This window comes from Muscardinus avellanarius (assembly GCF_963383645.1).
Source record: "Muscardinus avellanarius genome assembly, chromosome: 8".
Lineage (NCBI taxonomy): Eukaryota > Metazoa > Chordata > Mammalia > Rodentia > Gliridae > Muscardinus > Muscardinus avellanarius.
This window is the reverse complement of record NC_137794.1, coordinates 603,324-626,797: the sequence shown is the minus strand read 5'-3', so window position 1 is coordinate 626,797 and position 23,474 is coordinate 603,324. Positions and strand designations below refer to the sequence as shown.

At 49.2% G+C, this 23,474-nt stretch overlaps 1 protein-coding gene across 1 annotated transcript in view; it reads left to right on the top strand.

Moving 5' to 3' along the window:
• The window catches only part of KIF6 (kinesin family member 6), a gene marked incomplete at both ends in the record, with an annotated part of 233,793 nt that overhangs the window by 132,810 nt on the left and 77,509 nt on the right, over nt 1-23,474 (top strand). The window contains one exon of the mRNA XM_080700569.1: nt 2,707-2,916. Within this exon, the coding sequence (XP_080556695.1) occupies nt 2,707-2,916 (210 nt within the window). The remainder of the gene's footprint in view (nt 1-2,706; nt 2,917-23,474) is intronic.

The window sequence follows — 23,474 nt, the reverse complement described above, 5'->3', positions numbered from 1 at the left end:
AGAGATGAAACGCGATGTGGCAGAGAAGACCTGTCCAGGCTTCTTCGTCTATACTTATTTTAACAACAGAGCAGGAGAGACGTACATCCTCTCCCTTCTCTGCCGTGGCGAGTCCGGGTCCCCTGTTCATGTGAGGCTACTCGGGAGTCTTTCCTGACTGTGATTACCTGAAACAGGGCTTCCTCCATCTGAGTCCCTATTCAAAATGATGGTGTGCTGGAGGCGGGGTGGCAAGAAGCCAGGTGCCCTGGATGGGAGCCTTGGCCTTCATTTTCAGCACTGCGGCTGCTCCGTGATGCCACTCTCTGCCCTGAGGGCACGGAGACACAAGGCACTTGGAGCAGCACAGAGCCATGGTACGTCGACTCGGGACAAGGAAGAAGGCGGTGAACGGTCATCGTCCCGACCCTCACGTCCACCAACACCCCCACAGGGCCAGCTGGAGGACACTTCCCCGCCATTATTCCTAGAATCCAGAAGGCCAAGGCTGTCCCAGGATGGCGAGAAGATGCTGAGTGCAGGTGCAGACCACCGGCCCCAGAGGACATGCAGCGTCCTCCAAAAGGGTACAGGAATCTTGTCATCTTACCGATAGGTCTGCAAACAGCTCAGAAGTACCTGCACAAAATACAGCTTGATCAGCACCCAGCACTGCTCTTGGCCCAAAGGCCCAGCTAGAAATGAGGGAAGGGAGAGGACGAAGATGGGGGAGAAGAAGGAGGCAACAGGGAGCTGAGCCATGGTCTCCACGAAGCCCAGAGCAGAAGGCCCGCTTCTCTAGTTCAGGTCTTCAGGGCATCCAGTGGACGTGGGCTCACGGCCAGCGACAAGCGCTACGTGACTCCCTTCCGCCTTCTGCCTGCCTGCCTGCCTGCCTCCCCCCATGTTGGGCTGCCCAGTCACACCAGCTCTTGTTTTTCTTCTGACCTGGGGTTTTTTATCCAGGGCACAACTGACACCCGGGGGCAGGTGATTTGCTGTCATGGGGTCTTACCTGAGTGTTCTAGGGTGTGGGATTGTGGACTGTAGCGTCAAAACCACTGCCAAGCCCAGTCCTCCAGAAGCTCGCCCATCTCCTCTGCTTCCATGCTTCTCCCCTGGCTGGTTTTTCTTGTCACTGAACATAAATGTTAGGCCTTTTCTAGTACCAAGTGTGGAGTCGCTGCCCCATCTCCCTCGCCCTCTGCAGCATAGCTCTCAGGCACTGTGACTCACATGTATCTGCACACACATGCTTGCAGGCCTGCGCGGCATCCTGTCTCCCCAGCAGAACATCTGCTCCGGGGGCATGAGAAGGGCATCCACTCCTTGACTGCTCCATACCCTGCCTGGAATGGCGCCTGTCAATGCCACCGACTTTGAGAACACAGCCTCTGCCCCTGTGGTGTGCGAGGTACCACTGGACGCAGCTGCACGGAGGGGCAGAGCCGGGCACAGCCTGTCTTTCTTAGCACGCTGCTGTCTAGATGTAGGACATGAACACCTGCGGTGAGCACAAATGGTTTCACAGGAAGGACTGGAGGCTACCGTGTGAGACGGCGAGAGAGACACGCTGCAGCCAGAACTGAGAGGAGGGCAGGGACCGCTGCCCACCACACCGCCTGCCCAAGGCCAGTGCATGGGCTCCTCCCGCCGTTCTGCGGAGCGGCCTTCTCTCTCCCACCCCGTGCATCCAGGACTCTAAGAAAGGCATTTCTCCAGATGCTCAAGATCCTGCATCCATCTTCGTACGTATTCAGAATTCTAAGGTCCTCAAAAGGGGCCACAGCCTTTCTCCCAGTGGACAGGCAGAACTCTGAGCGTCCTGGTGTCTTGGGTGCAGAGTGAGCAGCGGTTTCCATCCACTCACCAGTGCTCCTGGTGTTTCTAAATGGTCCACAGAGGTATATTTTAAAATAATATATCTATGACAATAAGTCACTTATTTTTTGCAGAACTGGGTTTGGGACCCAGGAGCATTCTACCTCCAAGTTACACCCTCAGTCCTATTTTTTTTTTATTCCTTATTTTGAAACAGGGTTTCACTAAGTCACTAAGTTGTAGAGGACCTCACTAAGTAGCTGAGGCTGGCTGTGAACCTGTGACCCTCCGGTCTCAGCCTCTTCAGTACTGGGATTACAAGCGTGTGCCACCATGCCCAGCTAATAATTCGTCTCTTGTCGCTTCCATTTGGAGCTAAAGGTCAGAGACTGAAATGAAAGTGACTTGCAGTCCCATTTGTATTTTGGATAAGCACGTGGACCTGGCACTGGCTGCCCTGGGTTGCACCCTGGACCCCGCGGCCGGCGTGACCCGTCTGCCAGGTGCTGAGTCCTTCTTCCCTCTGTTCCTCCTGCTGCCTCCTGGACAGCCAGTGCAAGCTGGGTGAGGAGGGCGTCCCGAGGCCGTCCTGGCTTACTCAGGGACACGCTCCACTGCCGCCACTTCTCCGCGTTCACCTTGCTCCTTCCTAACCCTTCTGCAAAAATGTTAAGACAAAACAGAACATTTCAAGGATCCTTGAGTTTGCTAATTTTTCTTATATTGGTGCCATGCTAAAAGACTAGTAGTCGCTTAAATTGTGCATTACTTTGTATAGAACTTTGAGAGGTTTAAGTCTGTCTCTGCTCTGTGTTAAGTCGCCAATAGTATTGACACTATCCACTGGGATGTGTTTTGATCATCATAATCTAGCTTGAGTCACTATATCCTTAAGTCAGATTTCAGATATTCTGGTCAACATGCTGAAAAAGGAAAAGAAGAAAACACAGGACGCTCTCTACTTGTCAGGCGTGGACGCGTGTGGAACCCGACGCGCCCAGAACTCGCCTGGGGACCCAGAAGAAGGTCAGAGGGCGCTGCAAGCCCCAGCCCCCACACAGGCCCAGGACTTCGCTGCGCTGGGAAGCAGGCCCAGCTGGCTCCACAACAGAGCAGGTCAGTCAGCTAGATCCCAGCATTCTTCATTGTCCGGAATGAATTTCAATGCAGCACCCATCAGTTTTCAACGTGCAAGAATATATTTGTTAGAAGTATTCTCCTACTAAATCTCAAGTTAAATGCCAGTTTCCCGGTTTGATGACCGAATTGAGAAGAAGCTAGAATGAATTTTCACAGCATGCAGACATAGAATTAGAATGGTCCAGAGTGGAAAAGTTAACTTTAAAGACAGGGGGGCTTGCTCTGATGTAAGAGGCAGGGATGTCGGATATCTTGCTGTTAACATTATGATGCTGCGTTTATGTCTAAATCCACGTGAGCTATCTGCAGCAAAATAATTCTAAAATATTATCACAACCTTAGGGAGCAATAAATTAACAGAACAAGATGCAGCCGACGCGGCTTGTGTTCCCTGGCCTTGCCCTGGGCGGCATGTCAGTACTGCCCTGCGGAGCCCCGGGTCCCAGTGCGGGGCGCATCGTCCTCCGTGTCAGGTAGCCCAGGGCGCAGTCGGTGACTGGCTCCTTCCCTGGGCACCAAGCAGCCTCACACATGGGGTATGCCGGAACACAGAGGTGAAGAGCCCCCCACCCCCGCTTGGGCAATGTAAATTGGCATTCTCTGTGTGAACTCTGTTGGGAGGACTGCCTGCCATGCAGGAGTTTATCAAGGATCTGACCACCTTGGCATAAAGAGTAGGGTGCTTCACCTGGCACTGACAAGGGCCGTGGCCCCGCCGGAAGGCTAAGGGGCCCTCGCGCCGTGGTAGGCACTGGTTACCACCGGAAGGGCTCAGTGTCCCCAGTCGGGATGTGGGCCTCCCCTGTGGCTGGCGAAGCGGCCTCCCCATGTGGTGGCCATGCTCTGAAGAGCCCCCAGGAGATGAAGGCAGGAGATTGTTAAAGGCCCAGCCTTGGAAATTACCCAGGGTTGCTTCTAACTAGTCTCAGGTCCAGCCTAGAAAAAAGGGGGTGGAAATAGACCCCTGCCTCTCAAAGAGAAGTGGCCAAGGGTCGCAGCCCCCTTTGAGTGCAGGACGTCAGCGCCACATTCTAAAGTGTGTGTGCAGGTGTGTCTGAAAGAATAGCAACCAAAATGTTGACCGTAGTTACCCTTTAGAGGTAAAGTCATAATACAGTTACTCTTCTCCTTCTAAAGTGCTGCTGCTCGTTGAGAAGCACGTTTTTAGTTAACAGAAACAATATTAAGAAATGTGGAGCTATATAGTCTGTGGCATTGCATTCCTGTATCTCTAGTTCTGACTCTCCCTGCCTTGAGTAGCCTTTAACAGTGAAGTAGAATGAATGCAAACTTAGGGAAAACAAAAATTCTATTTGTTTACCATTAATCACGGGAGCAGCAGGCAGTGAAACCCTGCTGACTCCCTGACTCTCTTCCGTGCAGCTTTGCTGTATTCCATGGTGGATGGCAGCTGGTGGGGGAAAGGTGGAGCCATGTGAGTTGGCGACTTCTATAGTTTTTCCATCCATTTATTCATTCTTCTTTCATTCAACATTTATTTGTTGAGCACCTTCTTTATTCTAAGCACAGTGCTAATTGTGTTGTTATTAATTATTACAGCCAGAGGCTACATAGTCCTGGTGCATGCCAGGTACAAGGCCTGCTAAGTTCTCTGCCTGAATCGACTCATTTAATCCTTTTCTTATGAGACAAATTCTTGTTTTACCCCATAGTATAGGTGAGGACATGTATAGACAAATCGTGAGCTCTGAGCTCAGTATATACATACAGAGACAGAAGAACCTCCAGACAAGAGACCTCAAAGCTATAGCTGTGTGCTTCTGAGAGAGCCTGTGCCAGCAACCCTGCCTCCAGGGAGGGCAGAAGGATCAGGAAAAGGGAGAGAGGCATGGGGGTGGGAGCCGAGTGGGGGAGCACATGAAGGGAGAAGGCAGACACGGCTGGCACCCGGGCTGTGGGCCAGGGCCTCACAGGGAGACAGTGCTAGCCACTGCAGGGCTGATAGATGCTAGGACCCCATGGCCGGGTAGAAGGTGTGACCGCGGTGCAGCCCCAGGGGCCGGGGACCGAGGACAGGAGAGGCCGGGGATCAGGAGCACCTGGGGAGTCGGTGGGCCAGGGTGCTGAAGGTGAAGTACAGACTGGCCCTGGCCTCCAGTAGCTGGCGAGGGTCTTCGCTGAGGCTGGGAGTCACAGTGCTCCCTCCCTGCTGCTGTGGTGACTGATGTGGCTGGAGGTCCAGAGCAGAGCTGGCGTCTCTTCTTTCGGAAGTCAAAAGAAGATAGCAGACTCTCTTTCTAACTTTCTGCTCTTTCTCTCCAGTCCCCACTCTCCCCCTAAGATAGGCCATAGACACTAAAACTCCCTCTCCCCAAAGCCAGCCATAAAACCTAGAAACACTCGACCTCCCCATTCCCACACCTTCCTATGTAAGAGCTGGCATAAATACTGCTCTGACCTACCTTGTCTGAGCGGAGCAGGTCATGAAGACCCTCCTTGCAGAAGTGATCCTGCCCTCTACTTAGTAGGAAAGACTGCTGCAGAGCTCAAGAGTCTGACAGGCAGGCCTGCTGGTCTCCCCCACCATGGCTTATGACATTAGATCATGTCTCTGCCCAGCCATAGCTCTATATGACTATCATGGAACCTAAGCCTCAAAATAGTTTTCCCTGGGTCTTCATCTGAAGGCTCCACATCACATAAGATGTGATTAAATAAATCTGCCGTGCTTTCTTGTGAATCTGATTTTCGCTGTAGGTGTGCTACCAGGACCCCTGGGAGGGGGAGGAAAGCCGTCACCTCCTTCTGCCCCTACCCTGCTAAATGAGAGCTCGTAGGCAGGCCTGTGTCAGAGCCCATGGCTCATGGAGAAGGGGACCCATTTCCTGGCCATTCCAAAGGCACACGCACCATGCCCATGCAGGGGTGGCCGTGGCTATCACTGCCCAGCCCTTCCTGGTGCCAGACCTTTTCTATCTCTATCTCCATTTCTTCTTGTGCACACCATCGGCTTCTTGTAATACTTCTCCCGAGCATCTCACAATCCTTCTCCCTTATAATAGTCAACTTTTTAAAGAACTCTTCTCTGCCCTTGATACAGCTATCCAGACATGCTGTAGTTTTGTTTGGAGAATAAATTAAATTTACATGAATAGAGAATTGCCGAAAAATAATGGAAATTGTAAAGTCTAAGTACAAATGAGATAAGGTTCCTGATGGCAGCCTTATGCTGAAAGGGTTTTGAGTTGATTTTACTGTTGCCGGGTACAGTGATAGCAGCAACTTTTAAACAGGAGTAGGTTCACAAATGGACTCATAAGGGCCTAACCGTTTGAAGAAGGAACTGATGGAGGATTGACTTTTTTTCTTTTTCTTTTTCAAAACTACAAATAGAATGAAAACTGTTGTGGGCGAGTGAATTCCATGGAGCAGCGATTCATGGGAGAGTTGATCATGTGTTTAAGATCCTAGAAGCCCAATGCTTTATATATGAGAGGCTTATGTAAACTAAGGACAATATAAAAATTGATAAGCCTCGTGTTTTCAAGACATTTCTGTCTTGTGTAGTGTTGTCACCTTTCATGAACCATCCTGGGGCTATTTCCAGTGCAGAGAGATGGTCAGTTCAATCTGACCATCTTTGAACTGTTGTGACACTCTCACCCACAGCCCACTCCCTTCTTCCACCCCCCCCACTTTATACTGAAAATGAGTCCCATCGAATCAGAAAATGAAACTGAGTGCACAGTTCACTAGAGAGCCCTCCAGAGGCATTGCGTAGCAGCAAGCCAGAGCGGCGGAAGGTCGGGGCTATGTAACAATGACGGGCCATTTGTTTAGCTGGGGCCTTGGAGATGTTCAGGAAGTCAAAGAATGTAAGGCCAGAAAAATGAGTGGGAAATTGCTAGGACGGTTGCTTCCAGGAGAGGGAGTAGAGGAATAGGTGGGAACGTCCCCCCTGTTACCTTTATATGTGTGCATATTGTTTTAATTTTTAAGATGCTACACAAGGGATTTGTTTCACTGGGTTGCAAGAAAAAAAAGCAAAGCAGAAGGGGGCATGGTGCTGAGGGATGGGTGTGTTCTGGAGAGGTATTTCTCACAACTCTCTGTTCTTTTGGAGACAAGGTGTCTGGAGCTGGAGTAGATGGTTTGTGTTTCTGTAGAGCACTGTACCCGCCAAACAGCTAATCAAAGCTTGCTCCATGGACTACTTGGTTCAGGAAGCATCGTAGATCAGGTGTGGGAGCGACGGAAGCATGGAAGAGGCAATCAACAGGAAAAGGCTTTGTGGAGGACTGCTCCCTCCCCAGTGCAGCCACAGGGACAGAGGAAGACAAGGACCCACCGTGGGAGGCTGCCTCGATCCTGGAGTGCTTCCCTGAATTTGCCTTACTGTTCCTCAGAGGCTTGCTCTTGAGACCAAAGGCTGCTGTTTATACATCTTAACATACCAGACCTCCACTAAGTTGAAAAGAAAAGCTCAAGAAGTCAGTGCAGGCAAAACCCACCCATAAACCAAACATAAAAAAAAAGATTCAGATTCAGATTGTTACTAAAGTCCTTTCCAGCTTGCTCTGGGTAGGCCTCAGTCATAGAACCAACCTCTACTTTTCAAATCTCTCATGATTCACCTCGCCCTCTCTTTTTGAACCAACCGTACCTTCATCTTTGCATTTCCCATGAATAGAATTGAAGGAAAAGTCAGGAAGTGGACTGCTGCCTTCTCTGTGGGTCTGTGGTCAGTTGTGTCTCTGCAGAGCTTCTTATGGACCCGCCCATAGCCAGTGACTGGCCATCAGGAGGGTAGGAAGGCCCTTGCCTGCCTCGCTCAGGAAACTCCAAAAGGCCTGTCCAGCTGCAGAGCCCTTCGGGTGAGCTGAGGCCTTCGCCGACTGAGGGCGCCACGGCACGGTTCACCTTCTCCTTCCCTGACTGTGCCAGCCAAACAGCTAATCAAAGCTCGCTCCATGTACAACTTCAGGGAAGCATTGCATCCCTCCTCCTTGAACGTCTACAGAGCCAGTGAAATGAAAAACAACATCTGAAAAAGAAGGAGGAGAAGGCACACAGACAAAAATGAGCGATCCCGCAGGTTCCTGCCTTCAGGCCCAAAAGTCAAGGATTATATTTACTCCCACATTTTCATTTTATCTGTTAACAGAGAATAAAGATCAATGTATATTCCAAAGTAATGCAAGCTGGCCTCCAATGGGACTCAACTCCTAGCGTAGGTTAGGTATAGATACCTACAAGCATCTCTGTGCCCACCCACCCGTCTGTGTACCCATCTACCAGCCAACTCTGCGTCTCCCTCCTCCCTCCTCCCTATTAATCTATCCTGGAAGTCGCAGTCTCTGAGCACCTCTTCCATTTTTATTCTAGGGGAGGGACAGATCTGTCTTTCAGTGTGACGAAAGCTCAAGAAAGGCCTATATAGTTGAGTCCTGCAAAATAAAAATATCCAGACATTGTGTTAGTCAGATTTTCATTGCTTTGACCAGAATTCTTGACAAGAACAACTTAGAGGGAAGTGTGTCGTGACTCAGAGTTTCAGAGGTTCAGTCCATGGTTGCTAAGGACGGTGATGAGAAGGAAGGCAGAGCACAGTCAGGGGAGAGCTAGAAAGGGGAAAAGAGAAGGCCATAGTGGGTTACTTTCTGCTTACCGGCGTCAGCATGCATGAGCACTGTTCTAGAATCACCAAGAAAACAGTGGACTGTGATCTACCTCCTTCTCTCCCACCTGCTTAAGAAGGAAGTAAATAGCCATTTCCTCAGCCTGCCCTAAGGTGAGAAGGCCTGGGGTGGAAAGCTGTGTTTATATTCGGTTCTGTCCATCAAGTAGGGATTACTGCTCCAGCAAATGAACTCTTCAGGGCTCCTTTCAAACAGCGCTTAGGAGAGGTGCTACGCTGGCGCCTGGTAGGATATCCTAACCAAACAGTCATGGATGACAGCTGCCCGAGTGACTTAGCTCTTTGAAACAGAGGACGTTGATGGTTCTGAGCAGGAGAACCTTCTTTTGGCTCTAGGATAAAAGGTTGTAAACATTAAGACGAGGTCAGAACACAGCAACTTTATTTCACTAACCAGGCGTGAGCTTGGTCATTTTGGGCTCTGGCCTCATTCCCTCCATAAGGTGGGCTGGATGTCCTGGGCACAGAGCCTTGCGGGTGCGGACGTGCCCTCGGGACAGCACTGTGGGGTGAGAGCACAGACACAGGACTTGGGGAAGGAGAAGGTGAACCATGCCATGGCGCCCTCAGTTGGCGAAGGCCTCAACTCACCCGAAGGGCTCTGCAGCTGGACAGGCCTTTCAGAGTTTCCTGAGCGAGGGAGGCAAGGGCCTTCCACCCTCCTGGTGGCCGGTCACGGGCTATGGGCGGGTCCATAAGAAGCGTGGCTTTCAGTGAGGAAATTTTCTTCCAACTAAGAAAATCCCCACATAGGGTTGACAGGGATGACTACCCTCAGATGTGCTCCTGGCAGCTTGAAGAGCGAGTCCTTTATTCTCTGCATCACGGCGTCCACCGCAGAGCTCTCCAGAATTTCTAAAACACCCGCGTAATGCTTAGTTTAGCCAAATTATATAACTACAGCCCATAATGTAACTCTGTAGTAATATGATCCATAAAGCTAAACAAATATAGGAATTGCATAATCTAATCACTATTTTGACATTGTTTTCATGATGAAATATATTCTGCATTCCTCCTTAGGGTGCCAAAACCTAAGTCCTTTTGAGCCTTGTAGGAAACAGAAGGTCTCCCTCCCTCTCTCCTCTCTCTCTCTCTCTCTCTCTCTCTCTCTCTCTCTCTCTCTCTCTCACACACACACACACACACACACACACACACACACACACAGTGTCTTGCCCAAACTTTGGGAATAAACGTTTTTCCTTCCCCAGTCATTGTCTGCTCCATAGAAGCATGAACACTTGTACTGCCGTAGGTGAGATGGATAGTATCAGCCACTCTACCGCAGGAGCGCTGGCAAGCACAAAGGACTGCCCTTAGCTGAGGCTGTAATGCTCCTGATAATCCACTTAATCAGAATCCACTGGACTAAAGCAAGGTGCCGGCTGTGCATGGCATTGGTGACTAAGGCTAACAAGACCCGGGATGCTTCCCAAAGCAAGGGCGTGGCGTGTGGGGCTTGAGGCATTTGTGGCGTGGCCTTTTGTTTGACTAGAGCAAAGGATTATGAGAATAGGGTAGTGTTTCATAAGAAATAAAGCTGATGAGGGACCAGTTCATGGGAAGTTTAAAGCCATTTTCCAAATTTACAACTTTATTTTCTGGGCAGTGGGGAGCCATTGTAACCTTTAACAGGAAAATGACATGGTCAGGTTTCTGTTGCAGGAAGGTTACTGGCAGCAATGCAGAGAGTAAAGTGGAGAGTGGAGAGTGGAGGGGAGATGAGGACTGTTGCAATAACCACCAGGAAAGACACTGACGGCCTGCACCAAGTGGGCTGAGTGGGGATGGAGCAGATGAGATGAGTAGGCACCCAGCCAGGACCGACCAGTGGGGCAGGTGAACACCCAAGGCTGCTGCCCAGGTCTCCACGCGGATGTGCTGCCATTGACCAAGGGGAATCCATGAAGAGCAGCTGGAGGGAGACCCGAGGAGTTAGACTAGGGATGTTGAGAGTGTGTGAGACAGGAATGTCAGAGCTACAGGTGTTCAAGGCAAGGGGCTAATTTGAGACCTGGGTATGTCATTGACTTGTAGCTAAAAGAGTGGATCAGGTGGTCCAGTGAAATAAATATCAAGGAAAAAGAGCAAAGGGGCCAAAGACAGAGCAGTGTGTTGACCCAGTATTGCTGAGGAGGAGTGGGCCAAGGCTGAAGAACCCACAAAGGAGAGAGGCGAGAGGCGGGAGGGAGCTGGCAAGACCTCGCTGGGCAGGCAGGCTGCAGGCTGAGAGCCAGGAGATTAAGAGAACTCGACTTTGCAGCGAGACCAAATCAGATGAGAGCGGCAGTCTGTTGGATTTGACTGGGAAGTGATTGAGGATGGGTGACCTTTGCCAAAGTAATTTCAAAGAGTGGGGGCAGAAACTCACTTTTCCAGATCAAAGAGTAACATAAAGATGTAGAGATGCAAATCATTGTAGGCTGCTGGAGGTTAAGGAATTCTGAGACCACAGTTTCTTTGTAGACATTGAAGTAATCCAAGATCTTTGACAGGAAATGGGCTGGGAGGGCAGAGGGGGCCGGAGCCCAGGCTGCAAGGGGCCGCTGGAGGCGTGCTCAAACCTTGGACCAATTTGAGTCACACCAAGGACAACTGGAGAGAGGAAGCCAGCGCAGAGCTCAGCGAGCATGATCTCGCCTCGGCGTTGAAGTAGAAACAGTGGCTTTGAAGTGACATCAAGAAGCTAGAAAGAAGGCCCACAGTGCTGGCCCGTAGGTATCCATACTGCAGGACAACAAGCACCCCTCCTCGAGGGGGACGCTGGGGTCAGGAGACAGAGCAGCTCAAGGGGTCTTTGAAAATGCCGAGCATGTGGAGGGCAGAGGGCAGCCTGAGGCAGCCCTGGAGCAGGCAGGTCTGCAAGGGAGTCCAGAACACCGTGTGAGACGAAGTCGCCCGGAGGGGCTTGCGTCTTGCGGTAGCCAGGGGTAACAAGGACGAAAGTCAGGCTAAGACTGATCGTCCAGGAGGCCCCGCCTGTCAAGTGTAGCAGAGTCGGTCTCTTACTGGCTTCTTAACGACACGCCTGAGAATCCCCTTTGAAATGAACTCTTCCTGGAGGAGGTGGGGGAGGGGTGGGAAGAAGGCCATCAGCTTCTAGAATGTTCCATCCCCAGTAAAATCCCAGGACCCCATGGAAGCAAGGACCAGCGTACCGCACAGAGGGAGAGGCACTGGAAACGCTCTGTCTCAGGTAGTGATCTTGCTGATTGCCATGGAGGCAGGGGCATGGCCCACATACATCCCTTGGTGGCTCAGTTTGGCTCCAGCAGCTGTCCAACACCCCAAGGGAGGGGTGCTGACCCAGGGCCATTCTCCCATCAGTGGCTTTTAGATATGGTCATTCTTCAAACATCAGTCAGATGTTTATAAAACTAGTATTGTATTTCCCAAATTGTATGTTCCTAAATGCAGCTGCACTGGCCAAAGGCCCCCCAGACCTCCCTCTGGAGGTGGTAGCAGGCTCAAGGCAAGGGACAGAACTGGACGAGGAGAGTCTTGCTGACCTGTTTGGTGTGGGTCAGGCACAGAGCTGATCCTGCGGCCTCCTCGCTGCCCTTCGGGCCTGTGACACAGCTCTGATTGTGGCAAGGCAGCCAGATGCTTCCTGGAGGTGGGGGCAGCCTCTGCCTTTCCCGGAGAGCGTGCTTACTTTACAAACAGGCTGTCCAGGGTTGCACCTGCAAAGACAAAGGTGGCCTCCGTCAGTGTGTCCAGGAGGGAGTTGATTGTGGAAGTTGATAGAGGGACCCTGCTTTACTTGCAGCCTGAGATATGATTCTTAGGCATGATCTACAGCTGCTCTGACAGCCGAAAGCACCGCTCTGCTCGTTTACCGAGGCCGACGTGTGTGGCAGAGATGGGCAGCCGGAAAGGCCTAGAGAAAAAGCCGCGCTCACCTGCGCACGGGCTCACTTGGTTCTCACAGGAACCTCGGTCCTGTTTGCAGAGCCTCTGTCTCCTGCCTGCGGCCTCTTCTCTCTCAGTGGCGAGCTCTGCTGGGAGTCCTGTCCACTCCGACAGCAGCCGCACAGGCGGATCCATGTTCACCTCTGCCTCCCTGAGAGCCAAGGCTGTGCATTGCTGGGTTCTGTGCTCCGGGAAGCCTATTAAAGGCTTTGCTTTGGCTGTTCTGTTCTACACCACTTTGGCAAACAGATTTCCTGTGGCTCCCACAGCCATCCATCTTCTGAACACCTACGTCTCACGAGGCTGCATGCTGTGTCAAGCACTGTTACAACATTGATAGACATTGATAGAGGCTCTGTTCTCTGTCTGGGGCACCCGATTTATCAAATGAAGGTAGCAACACTAGGCAACCTAGCATGACCCTGTTTCATAACAAAAAAGGAATGTGTTTTTAAGAGCTGAGAGTCTAGCTCAGAAATGCCCCTAGGTTCAGTCCTCGCTATCACAGAAAAGAGAAAGTTACATTTGATTTTCAGCCAAACAAATAATTTTACTTTTTAGTAAGCCCTATGCAATACTTTGGACATACTTATACTTTAAAACGTTCATCGGTAGCTGGGCGTGGTGGCACACACTTGTAATCCCAGCTTTTGGGAGGCTGAAACAGGAGGATCCAGGTTCATGGATCCAGGTTCAGCTACTTAATGAGGCCCTTTGCAACTCAGTGAGACCCTGTTTCAAAATAAAGAATAAAAAATAGGGCTGGGAGTGTAACTGTAAAAAGAAGTGCACTTTTCACAAGTCACACTCCTCGATCAAGACAGCCATCTGACAAATACCACGACCAGAAGAGAATCTGGGTATTATGGGGCCTGAGTGTTGCAATTTGGGAAGTCCTTTTTAAGAAAAGAAGAAAAAAACATGAATTCAAAAGTAGATACAAAATTGAATACTTATGTAAATAATGAGAAAATAAATCACAGCAAATCATAGGCTTTAACAAAATGAAACAAAATCCAAAAAAATATTTAAAGTAAGTAATATATCTATAATACCTTCTCCTTATATTTTATCATGTCTAATTTTTATCACCACCTCATATAAATCTCATAAAAAATCTATTTTCTAATATTATTTTCCATAGAAAGAATATAGCAATTACTTTTTGTTGTAGCATGGTTGGCTAAAAGTTGTTTATATTATTGGGAGTTTATAAAAGATTATTACATCTTTGTAACTTGTCTCTATTAATATTGTATAAATTGTGATTATTGTCAAACTTGGGAAATTTTCATTATTTTTCTTTCATATATGAGCCATAAGATTTGAAATAATTTTCTAACTCCATAGACTCACACATTTATTTTTCCAAAAATATATACATATACTTTTTTCCAAAAAAATATGGATATATACTTTTTTTTTTTTTTTTGGTGGTGGTACTAGCGATGGAACCCTTCTACCTACGCGCTACACTCCCAGACCTATTTTTATATTTTTTATTTTTGGAAACAGGGTCTCTTAAGCCAGCAAAGCTGGCTTCAAACCTGCGGTCCTCCTGTCTTCACCTCCCAAGTGTGGGGATTACAAGTGTGCGCCACCATGCCCGGGGATATGTACTTCTGTTGTGCATTGTACTTCAGAGCGATAGGTACCCACATGCACACCGTGCTCGGTGTGCCCCCTGCCCCCTCCCCAGTCCTCTCCTTCCCCACACATGATATTCAGGTTGGCATTGTTGTTTCATATATTACATAGCATCAGGGGCTAATTCTCTCTTCCCCCTGCACCCACCCCCAGCCCTCCCTCACTGCACTGGGGCCTGCAGGCCTCTGTCTCCCAGTTACTCCTGCCTGTGAGAGAGCAGGACCCTTCACTTTCTGTGAGTGGCTGATCTCACTTAACATAGGATTCTCCAAGTCCATAATTTTATGACATAATTTTATTTTTCTTTATTGCCGAATAGAATTTCATTGTATATGTATTCCACAATTTTGTAATCCATTCATCTGTTGATGGATACCTAAATTGGTTCCACAATTTGGCTATTGTGAATTATGCTGCTTATAAACATGTATACATGTATCAGAATAATGTTCTGATTTCAGTCCCTTTGGAAAGGTCCCCAGGAGTGGTACAGCTTTCCACTTTAAACCCAGATTAAACGCCACTAGGTCCTACCACTGCCCAACACTCAGCTGCTCAGACTTCTAGCCTGGACAAGAAGTGGGGAGGAGGGGAAGTCCGAGTGGGAAGAGTCAGTAGTTTTGAGGTCCCGAGACGTTAAAATGGAGCCCTGTGAGCCCCGAGGGGTCTGTGAGAAGCCTGCCACGCTCTGGGTCCTCCCCAGACATGGCTAGTGGGACCTCTCGCCACAGACTTCTCTACTTGGCGGCTCCGGCAGTCTTGTGCTGACAGAGCTGCCCTCCTTGACCTGGGCAGTCCTCTCTGAGCAGGAGTGGGGGCGCAAGGCTACTCTAGCCTTTGCCACACAAGGCTGGTGTTCGTGCTGGCCCTGGTCCCTGGCTGAGGCCCCAGCAGGCTGGCTCTTGTCACTGGAGGGCTTACTGAAATTGTGCAAGGGGGTTGACATAAAAGGAGGAGCCTTCCCTCCGTTGTCATCTGGCTGCGCCTGGTGGGGAAGCTGGGCACGGCCACCCAGCCTCTGTGTCCGCGCCTGCCCACGTCAGCAGGCGGGCGCCGATTGTTATTGTGTGACTTAGTGATTAGTCTAGCATGGTGACAGTCTGTTCAAAGTGTTAGACTTTTGTGAGTAATTTGATTAAGCATTACAAATCAAAGTAGAATTTCTAAATTTGCTCAGTTTGTGAAAGATCTCAAAAAATACAAAGAGATGGATTCCTGAAGCAGAAACCTAATTTACCCAGATTTTAACTCACATTACTCATATAATAAATCAACTACATCTATGCTTATCATTCTGAGTTCTGAGTGAAATGTTAATAATTTATCATTATTAAGTGGCTTCTGTTGACATTAGACTTTGAAGGTAATGAATGGTTTCTCCATAAACAAGACTTTCCCATGAAAACAGATTAACTTAGCTGTGATTACTTCAGACGTGCAGATGGAGGCTCACTTTTCTCTAAACTTCATTACCTTGAGTGGCATTGGGCAGGAAGGAAGCTGTGGGGTCTGGAAGCTACTTGTCTTCTCAAGGCGTGACTAAAAGTCTTAAATGTGTAAACCTTTGGTGTTCCTATGAGTCCTTAAAATAGGGCTGAGCAGAGGATGTCGTCAAGAAATGCTGGCACTACTCCGACGCTCTTCTTACAGCCCCCTTGAGCCACTCAAAGCATACGTCACTGTGGCAGCTCTTCCTCCCCGATGGCTTCCATCCACCCTGTGGTCAGGTGGCCAGGTCCGAGAGCCCTTAGGTGGCGCCCTCTGTGAGCGGAGGGCGCTGGGGCAGAGCGCAGCTGGATGCGGACCATGTGGGATTTGCCGGAGCAGAGCAGGCTCTTTAGGGGTTTGATGTCAAGGAAAAGAGGAAAAACGGGCCAAGAGCTTGGGAGAAAGATAGTATCGAAGAAACAGTGGGGCTGGGGCAGCTTTGGCGAGTCCAGCTCCAGTTCCCCAGACCACAGCAGCCCGGGATGGAATGGCTCGCACACTCGGCCCCGCTCTGGTACTTCTTCTCTAGTGCACGCAAAGTGCCTAAAATTTTTCCATCCTTCGGAAGTTTGGAAGTTATATTTTAGGTCCGTGTTCTGGGCTTGGTCCCCTGGTGTCACTGTGGGGAGGAGCCTTAGGTCATTGGACCACACCCTGGGGTGCGGGCGCCAGGCCTCTTCACGCCCCTGTGCTTCCGGCCCTGAGTCACATCCTCCACTCCACAGTCCACACCAGGCCGTCCAGCGTGCCTCCAGGCCAGAGCCGCAGCTCCTCAGGTTCGGGCAGGAGCCTCACAAGTGTGTCCCAACTAGGTCTCTTCTTATAACTTAGTCATCTCAGGTCTTTCACTACAGTAACAGAAAGCTGACCAAGGCAGCTTCAGAGCACAGTACTTTCCTGTTAGATATTGGGTATCAACTCCTGTCGTTTTGTCAGGAACTTGATTAATTAAAGTCTTTTACTGTGGTGAGAAGAGGCTGAATCTCCTTCTTAATATATAAGCATCCTAGTGACTGAATGGAACCGTGTTCCTGGGGTTTAGTCAATTGAATGAGTGTGCAGTTTTATACTCAAAGATGCTAAACTCTCTTGACGTAGGATAACATACTAGGGACCACCAGAGTCAAGCACTCACAAAATGCAACCCTTTCTAGGCTGCAAATCAAGTTAATAAATGCCCGACAAAAAAAAAAAAAAAAAAAAAGGAAGTGGCCAGTGCAGAAGGCTCCGTGTTTCCAATTCCTAAAGGATTAAGCAGTGGATTCTTTGGTGAGATTTTTGCCAAGAGAATCACGAACGTTCTTAATGTTCTTGGACACAGAGAATGTTCCTAATGTAGGGAGTTGCGTAACAAGAGCTATAGTGCCAGGAGCAAGGAGGATTCTGATAAAGGACCAAGATCTCACCAGGCTGTGCAGAGACCCAGAGGAGGCTGCAAGCTGCGGGGCGGGCTGGGGGAGTGCCATCATCCTGCGAGCCAGTGACGGTTATGTGAAGGGCCAGGGAACCGGCCAAAGCACCTGGAAGAAGCTTTTAATTAAACAGAATGTGGACAGTTTGAAGATGAACATGTGCTACACTTTGGAGGTCTCTACCCAAATTCATGTTGAAACCTCATCCTCACTGTGGGTGTTAGGAGGTGGAATGAGGAGGGATCTGTAAGAGGTGATTGGGTAGCCAGGGCCCTGCCCTCGGGGTCGCACACTCGCTGTCTACTGAGCGGGTGGAGTGTCTGCAGAGTGGGTCTGCTGTAAAAGCCAGGGGGCTCGTCTCTTGAGTGCTGCCCTCTAGCCGCAATATGAGACTTCCTTGGAAATCTGCAGAGATGAGGCCCTTTACCAGGCGTGGCCCTTGACCTTGGTCTCCCAGCCTCTAAAACCATGAGCTGAAAAACCTTTATTCTTTATAAATGACTCTGTCTCTGATATTCAGGTATAGCAACAGAAAACAAGCAACCATGCCATATAAGCAAGGAAATTATTTGGAAAATGGCCAGTTACCCAGTTCTTGATTACCTGTAGTAAGGTGGTACACACACACTCTAAGTAACCAAAGTCACAGACAGTACTTTGCCAAAGGCAAAGCTTTAATATCTCCTCCATCAAACCTTTTCTAGAACTACTGAAAAGGGGTTCCAGGGTAAACAGGCTTGGATGCCTAAGACCCGGTGGTGCTGAACATTGTCTAGGGCGCAACAAAGGAAAACAAAGAATCCAGTCAGGCCCGCAAGTAGCAGCTCTCGGAAGGGCTTGTGGAGTGAAGAAATGGAGCGGCAGGAGAGAGTTCTAGTCTTGGCTCTGCCATTAATTACGTGACCTCGGGCAGGTCACGTAACCACTCCATCATGCCACTGACCAGTACAACCGCAGTGTCCTCATCTGGAAAATGAGGGGTTGAACTGTCGGACCTCTAAGTTCCCTTCCAGCTCTGAAATTCCGGAATGTGCATAATTTATCTTGCGTAAATAGTTTCTGGGTTGTTCCGGACTGACAGTGTCGGTGCTAAGAATTCAGCAATAAGGGGAGATGTCCCCTAGGTTTTGTAGAGGGAAGAGGAAGGGACCAGGGTTTTCATAACCACTCTTACTTCATCAGGCATGTAATTACGTCCAATAAACGTAAGACCCTGGGCTAAATGCCAAGCAAGTATAAACTTCATTCCTGCTCCAAAGAACCAGATTTTCAGCCTGAAACAGTCCTCCTCGTGGAGGAAGTGAGAGCTAAGTTAGTGGTTTAGAAATGAAGGAGAGAAGGGAATCACATAAAAATGGCAGGTTCTGTGCTTTGGGCTCTTAATTTTTTCCTGTAAAAACGACGAACCTTTAGACAGCGCCTCGCTCCGGGGCCAGGGTCTGAATCAGGGCCAAGTGTGTGGTTGCTGGGTGCTTCCCCTGGAGGCCCACACTTGGAGGCCAGAGACACAAGTTACCGCCCCACCAGGTAGCACGTGATGGGTACTCTGAACTTGGTACCAAACGTAGGTACGTGCAGTGGGTACTCTGTGCAAAGCTGGGGAGGCCCACAGTGGTCACTGGGTTAGGGTAGGGTGTCCAGGCGCTCAGCCCCGGGCCCTTCATCTCAGCTCAGGCCTACCTTCCAGGAGTAGTTTCAGTGGCTCGTGGCTCTGCCCTCTGCCTGGGACCCCATTCCCGGTCTCTGAGGCATGCTTTCCGAAAGTTCCAGAAGAGGTGGTACTTCTCAGCTCACTTTCTACCCACAAAAGTTTGGGGTTCAAAAGTCTTCTTTACAAGATGCACTCTGTCTCCTCAACCAAAACTGATACAATTTCCTTAAGAAAACAACACGTGGGCTTCCCACATATCAATTCATAATCAGCTCCATTAGACAAGCCCCCATGATTCTCTTCAAGCTAACTCCTCCTCAAAGTAGATTTTAAAATAATGACAGTACTTGAATTGCCTCTCCCGGTTTTTCAGGAACAGGAGTTCAGACAGGGCTTGACTAGACGGCTTCAATCTGATAGGAGCCAGAGCTGACAGCAGGCAGGGAGCCTGCCGGAGAAGTTGGTCTCCTGTTATCTCAGAGCTTCTCCATTTGGTCTCCGCATAGACTTTTCCACAACATGAAGGCCCCAAAGCAAAGCAGCCAGACTGCTTGTTTAGCAACTAAAGGCTTAAGGGCACGCAGATATTCTAGTGAACAGGGCACACGCTGTGTGGTGTTTTGGGCTCTAGCCTCAAGAGCTATGCAGGAGAATGACTTCTGCCACAAAAGGTTGGTTAGGAATGAGTCACAATCCCACCTAAATTCAAGGGGAAAGAATCTAGACTCTCCCTTGTGTGGGTGGGAGAGATTGTATTGCGATCTCTCCTGATATTTGTTGTTCAGTGAGGGCTTTTCTGAGCGCTGCCAGAATCTTCTCAGATGAAATATTGTTTTAACTTTCTTCCTTCAGTATAACATTAAGCCTTGCCATTAGTTGCTAGTAGAGCACTTTTATAACTTTATACCTCATAAAATCATAGACCTCAGCCAGACACAGTGACACACAACTGTCGTCGCAGTACTTAGGGGGCTGCGATAGGAGACTGAGGTTCAAGGCCAACTTAGCAAGTCTCAGCACCTTAGCAAGGCCCTGTTTCAAAATAAAAATAAAACGCACTGGTCGAGTAGCTCAGAGGTAAACTCCTGTGGTCCAATCTCTGGTGCTGGTGATAACAGTGATAATCAGAACCAGAACACGAGAGCTGGAATAGTCCACATTGGTCCTTCCAGCCACCATTTTATTTCGTGGATGACAGACCTGAAGCCTAGTGCCGGAAGGTCATTTGCTTTGTGCACGGTCACATAGCTTCCTGGTAAGGGACTTGAGACTACACCACTCATCTGGAGTCCAGCCCCACACTTTTTCCAGTGTAACGTTCCTTCTCCTCTCACCAGCACAGCTGTGATGGTCCCCTTGCTTTTTGCCTTTGGAGTAGGACTTTCTGTGTGCCCTTGGCGAATGTTTCCACATTCCAACTGGCTTCTCCTGCTTCTGTTGACACACTGACGCAGCACGGGAAACCTCACGGTGTCGGGAGCTCCGACATGGAGCCTGTGGAGAGAGCGTGGAGCGCAGCGCTCCTCCTGGGGCACGGGCACCAGCCGTCCCGTTCACCTCGATCGCTTTGCTGATGTCATTGGGAGGACACCGAGGGCCAAGTATGTCCTTTCGGCATGCACATTTAGCTTCCATCGAGTAAGAGCTTTCCAAGGGTGAAATTTGGCCAGAGGATAAGAAGAGCAGACGTCAGGTCAGATACACCACCACGGCTCCTTGGCAAATGCACCGCACCTCTGGCTTTCTCCTGCTCCCCGGGCTCTGTGCGCTGCCCCAGGAAGACCTTCATTTTCCTTTGTGAGATGACTTATAGCAAAATAAATTCATGGTGCCTCTGGGTTTGCAGTAAGTAGTTGGTAGAGTTTAGTTCGCTCATTTATGAGACCTTTCTCCTGCCCTTTGGCACAGGCTTTCCCTGGCAGCTGTTTTTCTGGTTCTGTTAAAGCATCAGCCAGGGTCCAGCCCGAAGCCCCTGCTCCTGCGGGCGGGTGCTGAGACACCCTTATCACACTCTTGTCCTGTTCTTATCGCCAGTCTGCCCTCTCTACTCATATAGCCTGATCCCGGCTTTTGTCCAAGTGCTAGGGTTCTCTGATTTTTTATTCTAGTTGAAGTTTGTACAAAATAAATAATCCCAGGTTATTTATTACTAACATCGGTTTCACAGGGCCATGCAGACCTACGTCCCAGCTGAGATAGCTCTCAAGTCCGTTGCCGTGAGCATCCCCGAGTGCTACACAGATGTTTCATTACACACCAATTTATGAGACAAAAACAGTTTGGAAAATTGTTAATAACTTTTCTAGGAAAAATTGAACCTCAGAAAGGAAAAAATAAATCCCACAACAGAGTCCAAATCGTGATTTATACCAAATCAAGAAAGAATGGAAAATACCTTAAAATCGGGTTATCACTTTAATTAGGTAAAGATATGGAGAATAGCTATCTTCTAAAGAGCCTCTGATTTCAAATGTTTTTTCTGCACTTAAAATTTGATCTCAGGAAGCCAGATAGGGATATCAGAGTCGGGCATCAAAGGGCCGCTGTCAGGATTTTAAAAGACAACGTTAACTTGGTGAAATTGCCAGCGTTAACATTCTAGAAGATAAATTGTGCTATCCTTCCCAGAGATAATGAAATTAATGAGGACTGGCTTATACAAACTATACCCAAGAGCTTAAAATCACAAAATATGAATTGACGAGGAATTACAATGCCGTTCATGTTTTCCAAGCAAGTCAGCATTGTGATGTTTAGTTGGGGAGTGGCTAGTCAAGACAGGGCTCTCTCCAGGCAAACATGGATGTAGTTAGACTCATATTTACTCAGCATTCACTTACCAAGTGCCTCCTCAGTGCCTACCCCTCAGTCAGGTCCTACAGAGGCAAAATGAGTGAGATTTAGTCCCCAAGCTGCCCAGTAAACAGGCAAGGGTAATGCCGCCACCTTTGAACACACAGAGCAAGGCCTACTCCAGTGTCATGGAGTCAAGGCAGGCTTCGGGAGGAGGGGGCATCTCTGTGTGTCATGAGGGTAAATAACATCAGGCGGTGGTGGGGAGGGACAAGGTGCCCCGGGCTGGGAGGGTCACCCAGCAGAGGCGCAGGGCTATGGACCACAGGGTAATGGTGAAGCCCTCCTGCTGGGAGGAGGAGGGCTTGCTGAGCCTCCTGGCCATGGTGCACTGCAGTGGGGGGGGGGGGGTCGGGCAGGGCAAGTTTGTGGGGAGCCCGAGAGCCAAACAGAGACGTCCGAACTGGATGCAGAGACCATGAGGAATCATTCCTGGTGATCCATCTAGAGGGTATTTGGAAAGATTAATCTGGCAAGGGCTTATAGGGGAAATTGGAGAAGGACCAATGGTCTGAGAGGTTAGTTCAGAAGGCTTCTATGCAGTCGTCCCTGCAAGGAGTTTTAAATCTAATTAGAAAATAAGGCAGCACTGTGCCCTGTGCGTACTATCGGCGCACACGTGTGTGTGTGTGTGCGTGTGTGTGTGTGTTCCCTACAAAATGTTACAAAACATGTCGATTTACATGTGATCCCCCGCAATGGCTGGGGAGCTGGACACTGTCCGAGTCCGTCAGTGCCCCATGCCACCTTCACTGTATCCACCACCACTATGCGACCAAGTGTTCCCACAACTTCCTGTGGGCCCTTCAGAGATCCTTCATCCAAGCCCAAGCAGACACTAACATATATTCTTATCTTCCTCCTTTTTTCAGGAGAAGCGCCGCGTGCTGTGCGCAGCTCCCCTGGACTCTGGTTTTCTCGCTTAAGAATAGCTCTTTTCCACGTGGCTGTCTGTCCCTCCTCTGGCCTTGTCTTGTCGGCTGTGAAGTATGCCAGCCCCTTATCAAAGGGTGTGTTTTTAATGATCCTTTGCTGCTGTTAGTGGCACCGAAAAAACCAACTTGCCTTTATTCAGTCTGCATGTGTACATGTACATCCACAGAATAAGTTTCTACAAATAGACCACTGCACCGAGTCCACAGGCATTTATAATTTTAATGGTGGTTTTTGAATTGCCTCTTTGGGATTTTTCCGCACTAATTTGCGTTCCGATCGGCTGTAGCTGGGATCGCCTGCCTCCCCACAGCTTTGCCAACATACTGGGCCATCACTTTGGTGGGTTTTCTAGTCTATTAGGTGAAATCTGTGTGCAACCCTAATTTGCTTTTCTTTGATTATGAGTGAAATTGAGCATTTTTCATGTTTATGGACCCAGTGAGTTTTGGTCTCCTGAAGAAGCTGACTTCATCTTTCTACATGCTGCCCAAAGCCTCCCAAATGCTCTGCTACCAAGCAGATTTTCCATCAAGATTTGTAAATCCAATAAATGATTGTACCAATAAGTACATAAATGACTGAGTAAATGTTTGTGCTGCTGGAGTTATAAATCTTAAGCTAGTATGATCTTTCCCTCAAGAAGCATAAAAATGATAAGCTCACAGCACAGTTCTGAAATCAACATGTGCACGTTCAAAGATGGCGTGCAGTTCTAGCAGGAACTAATTATTTCCTTCAGGCAAAAAGTAGCGACTCTTACGTGAAAGGCATTGCTCGCCCTCAGAACGACCAGGGGCTGAAGAAGAGCCGCTCACAGCTCTTTCTTCTAGGTTCCTGCTCATCCAAGCGCGATATGAAGCCGGCACCATTAAGTCATCTTCTCAGTGCTAACTGGTAGATGTGGAGAGGACAGAGCCCTGGCTGGAGGCTCCTTCCAGCCTGTCTCTTCTCAGCATCCACCAGCGCTGGAGTT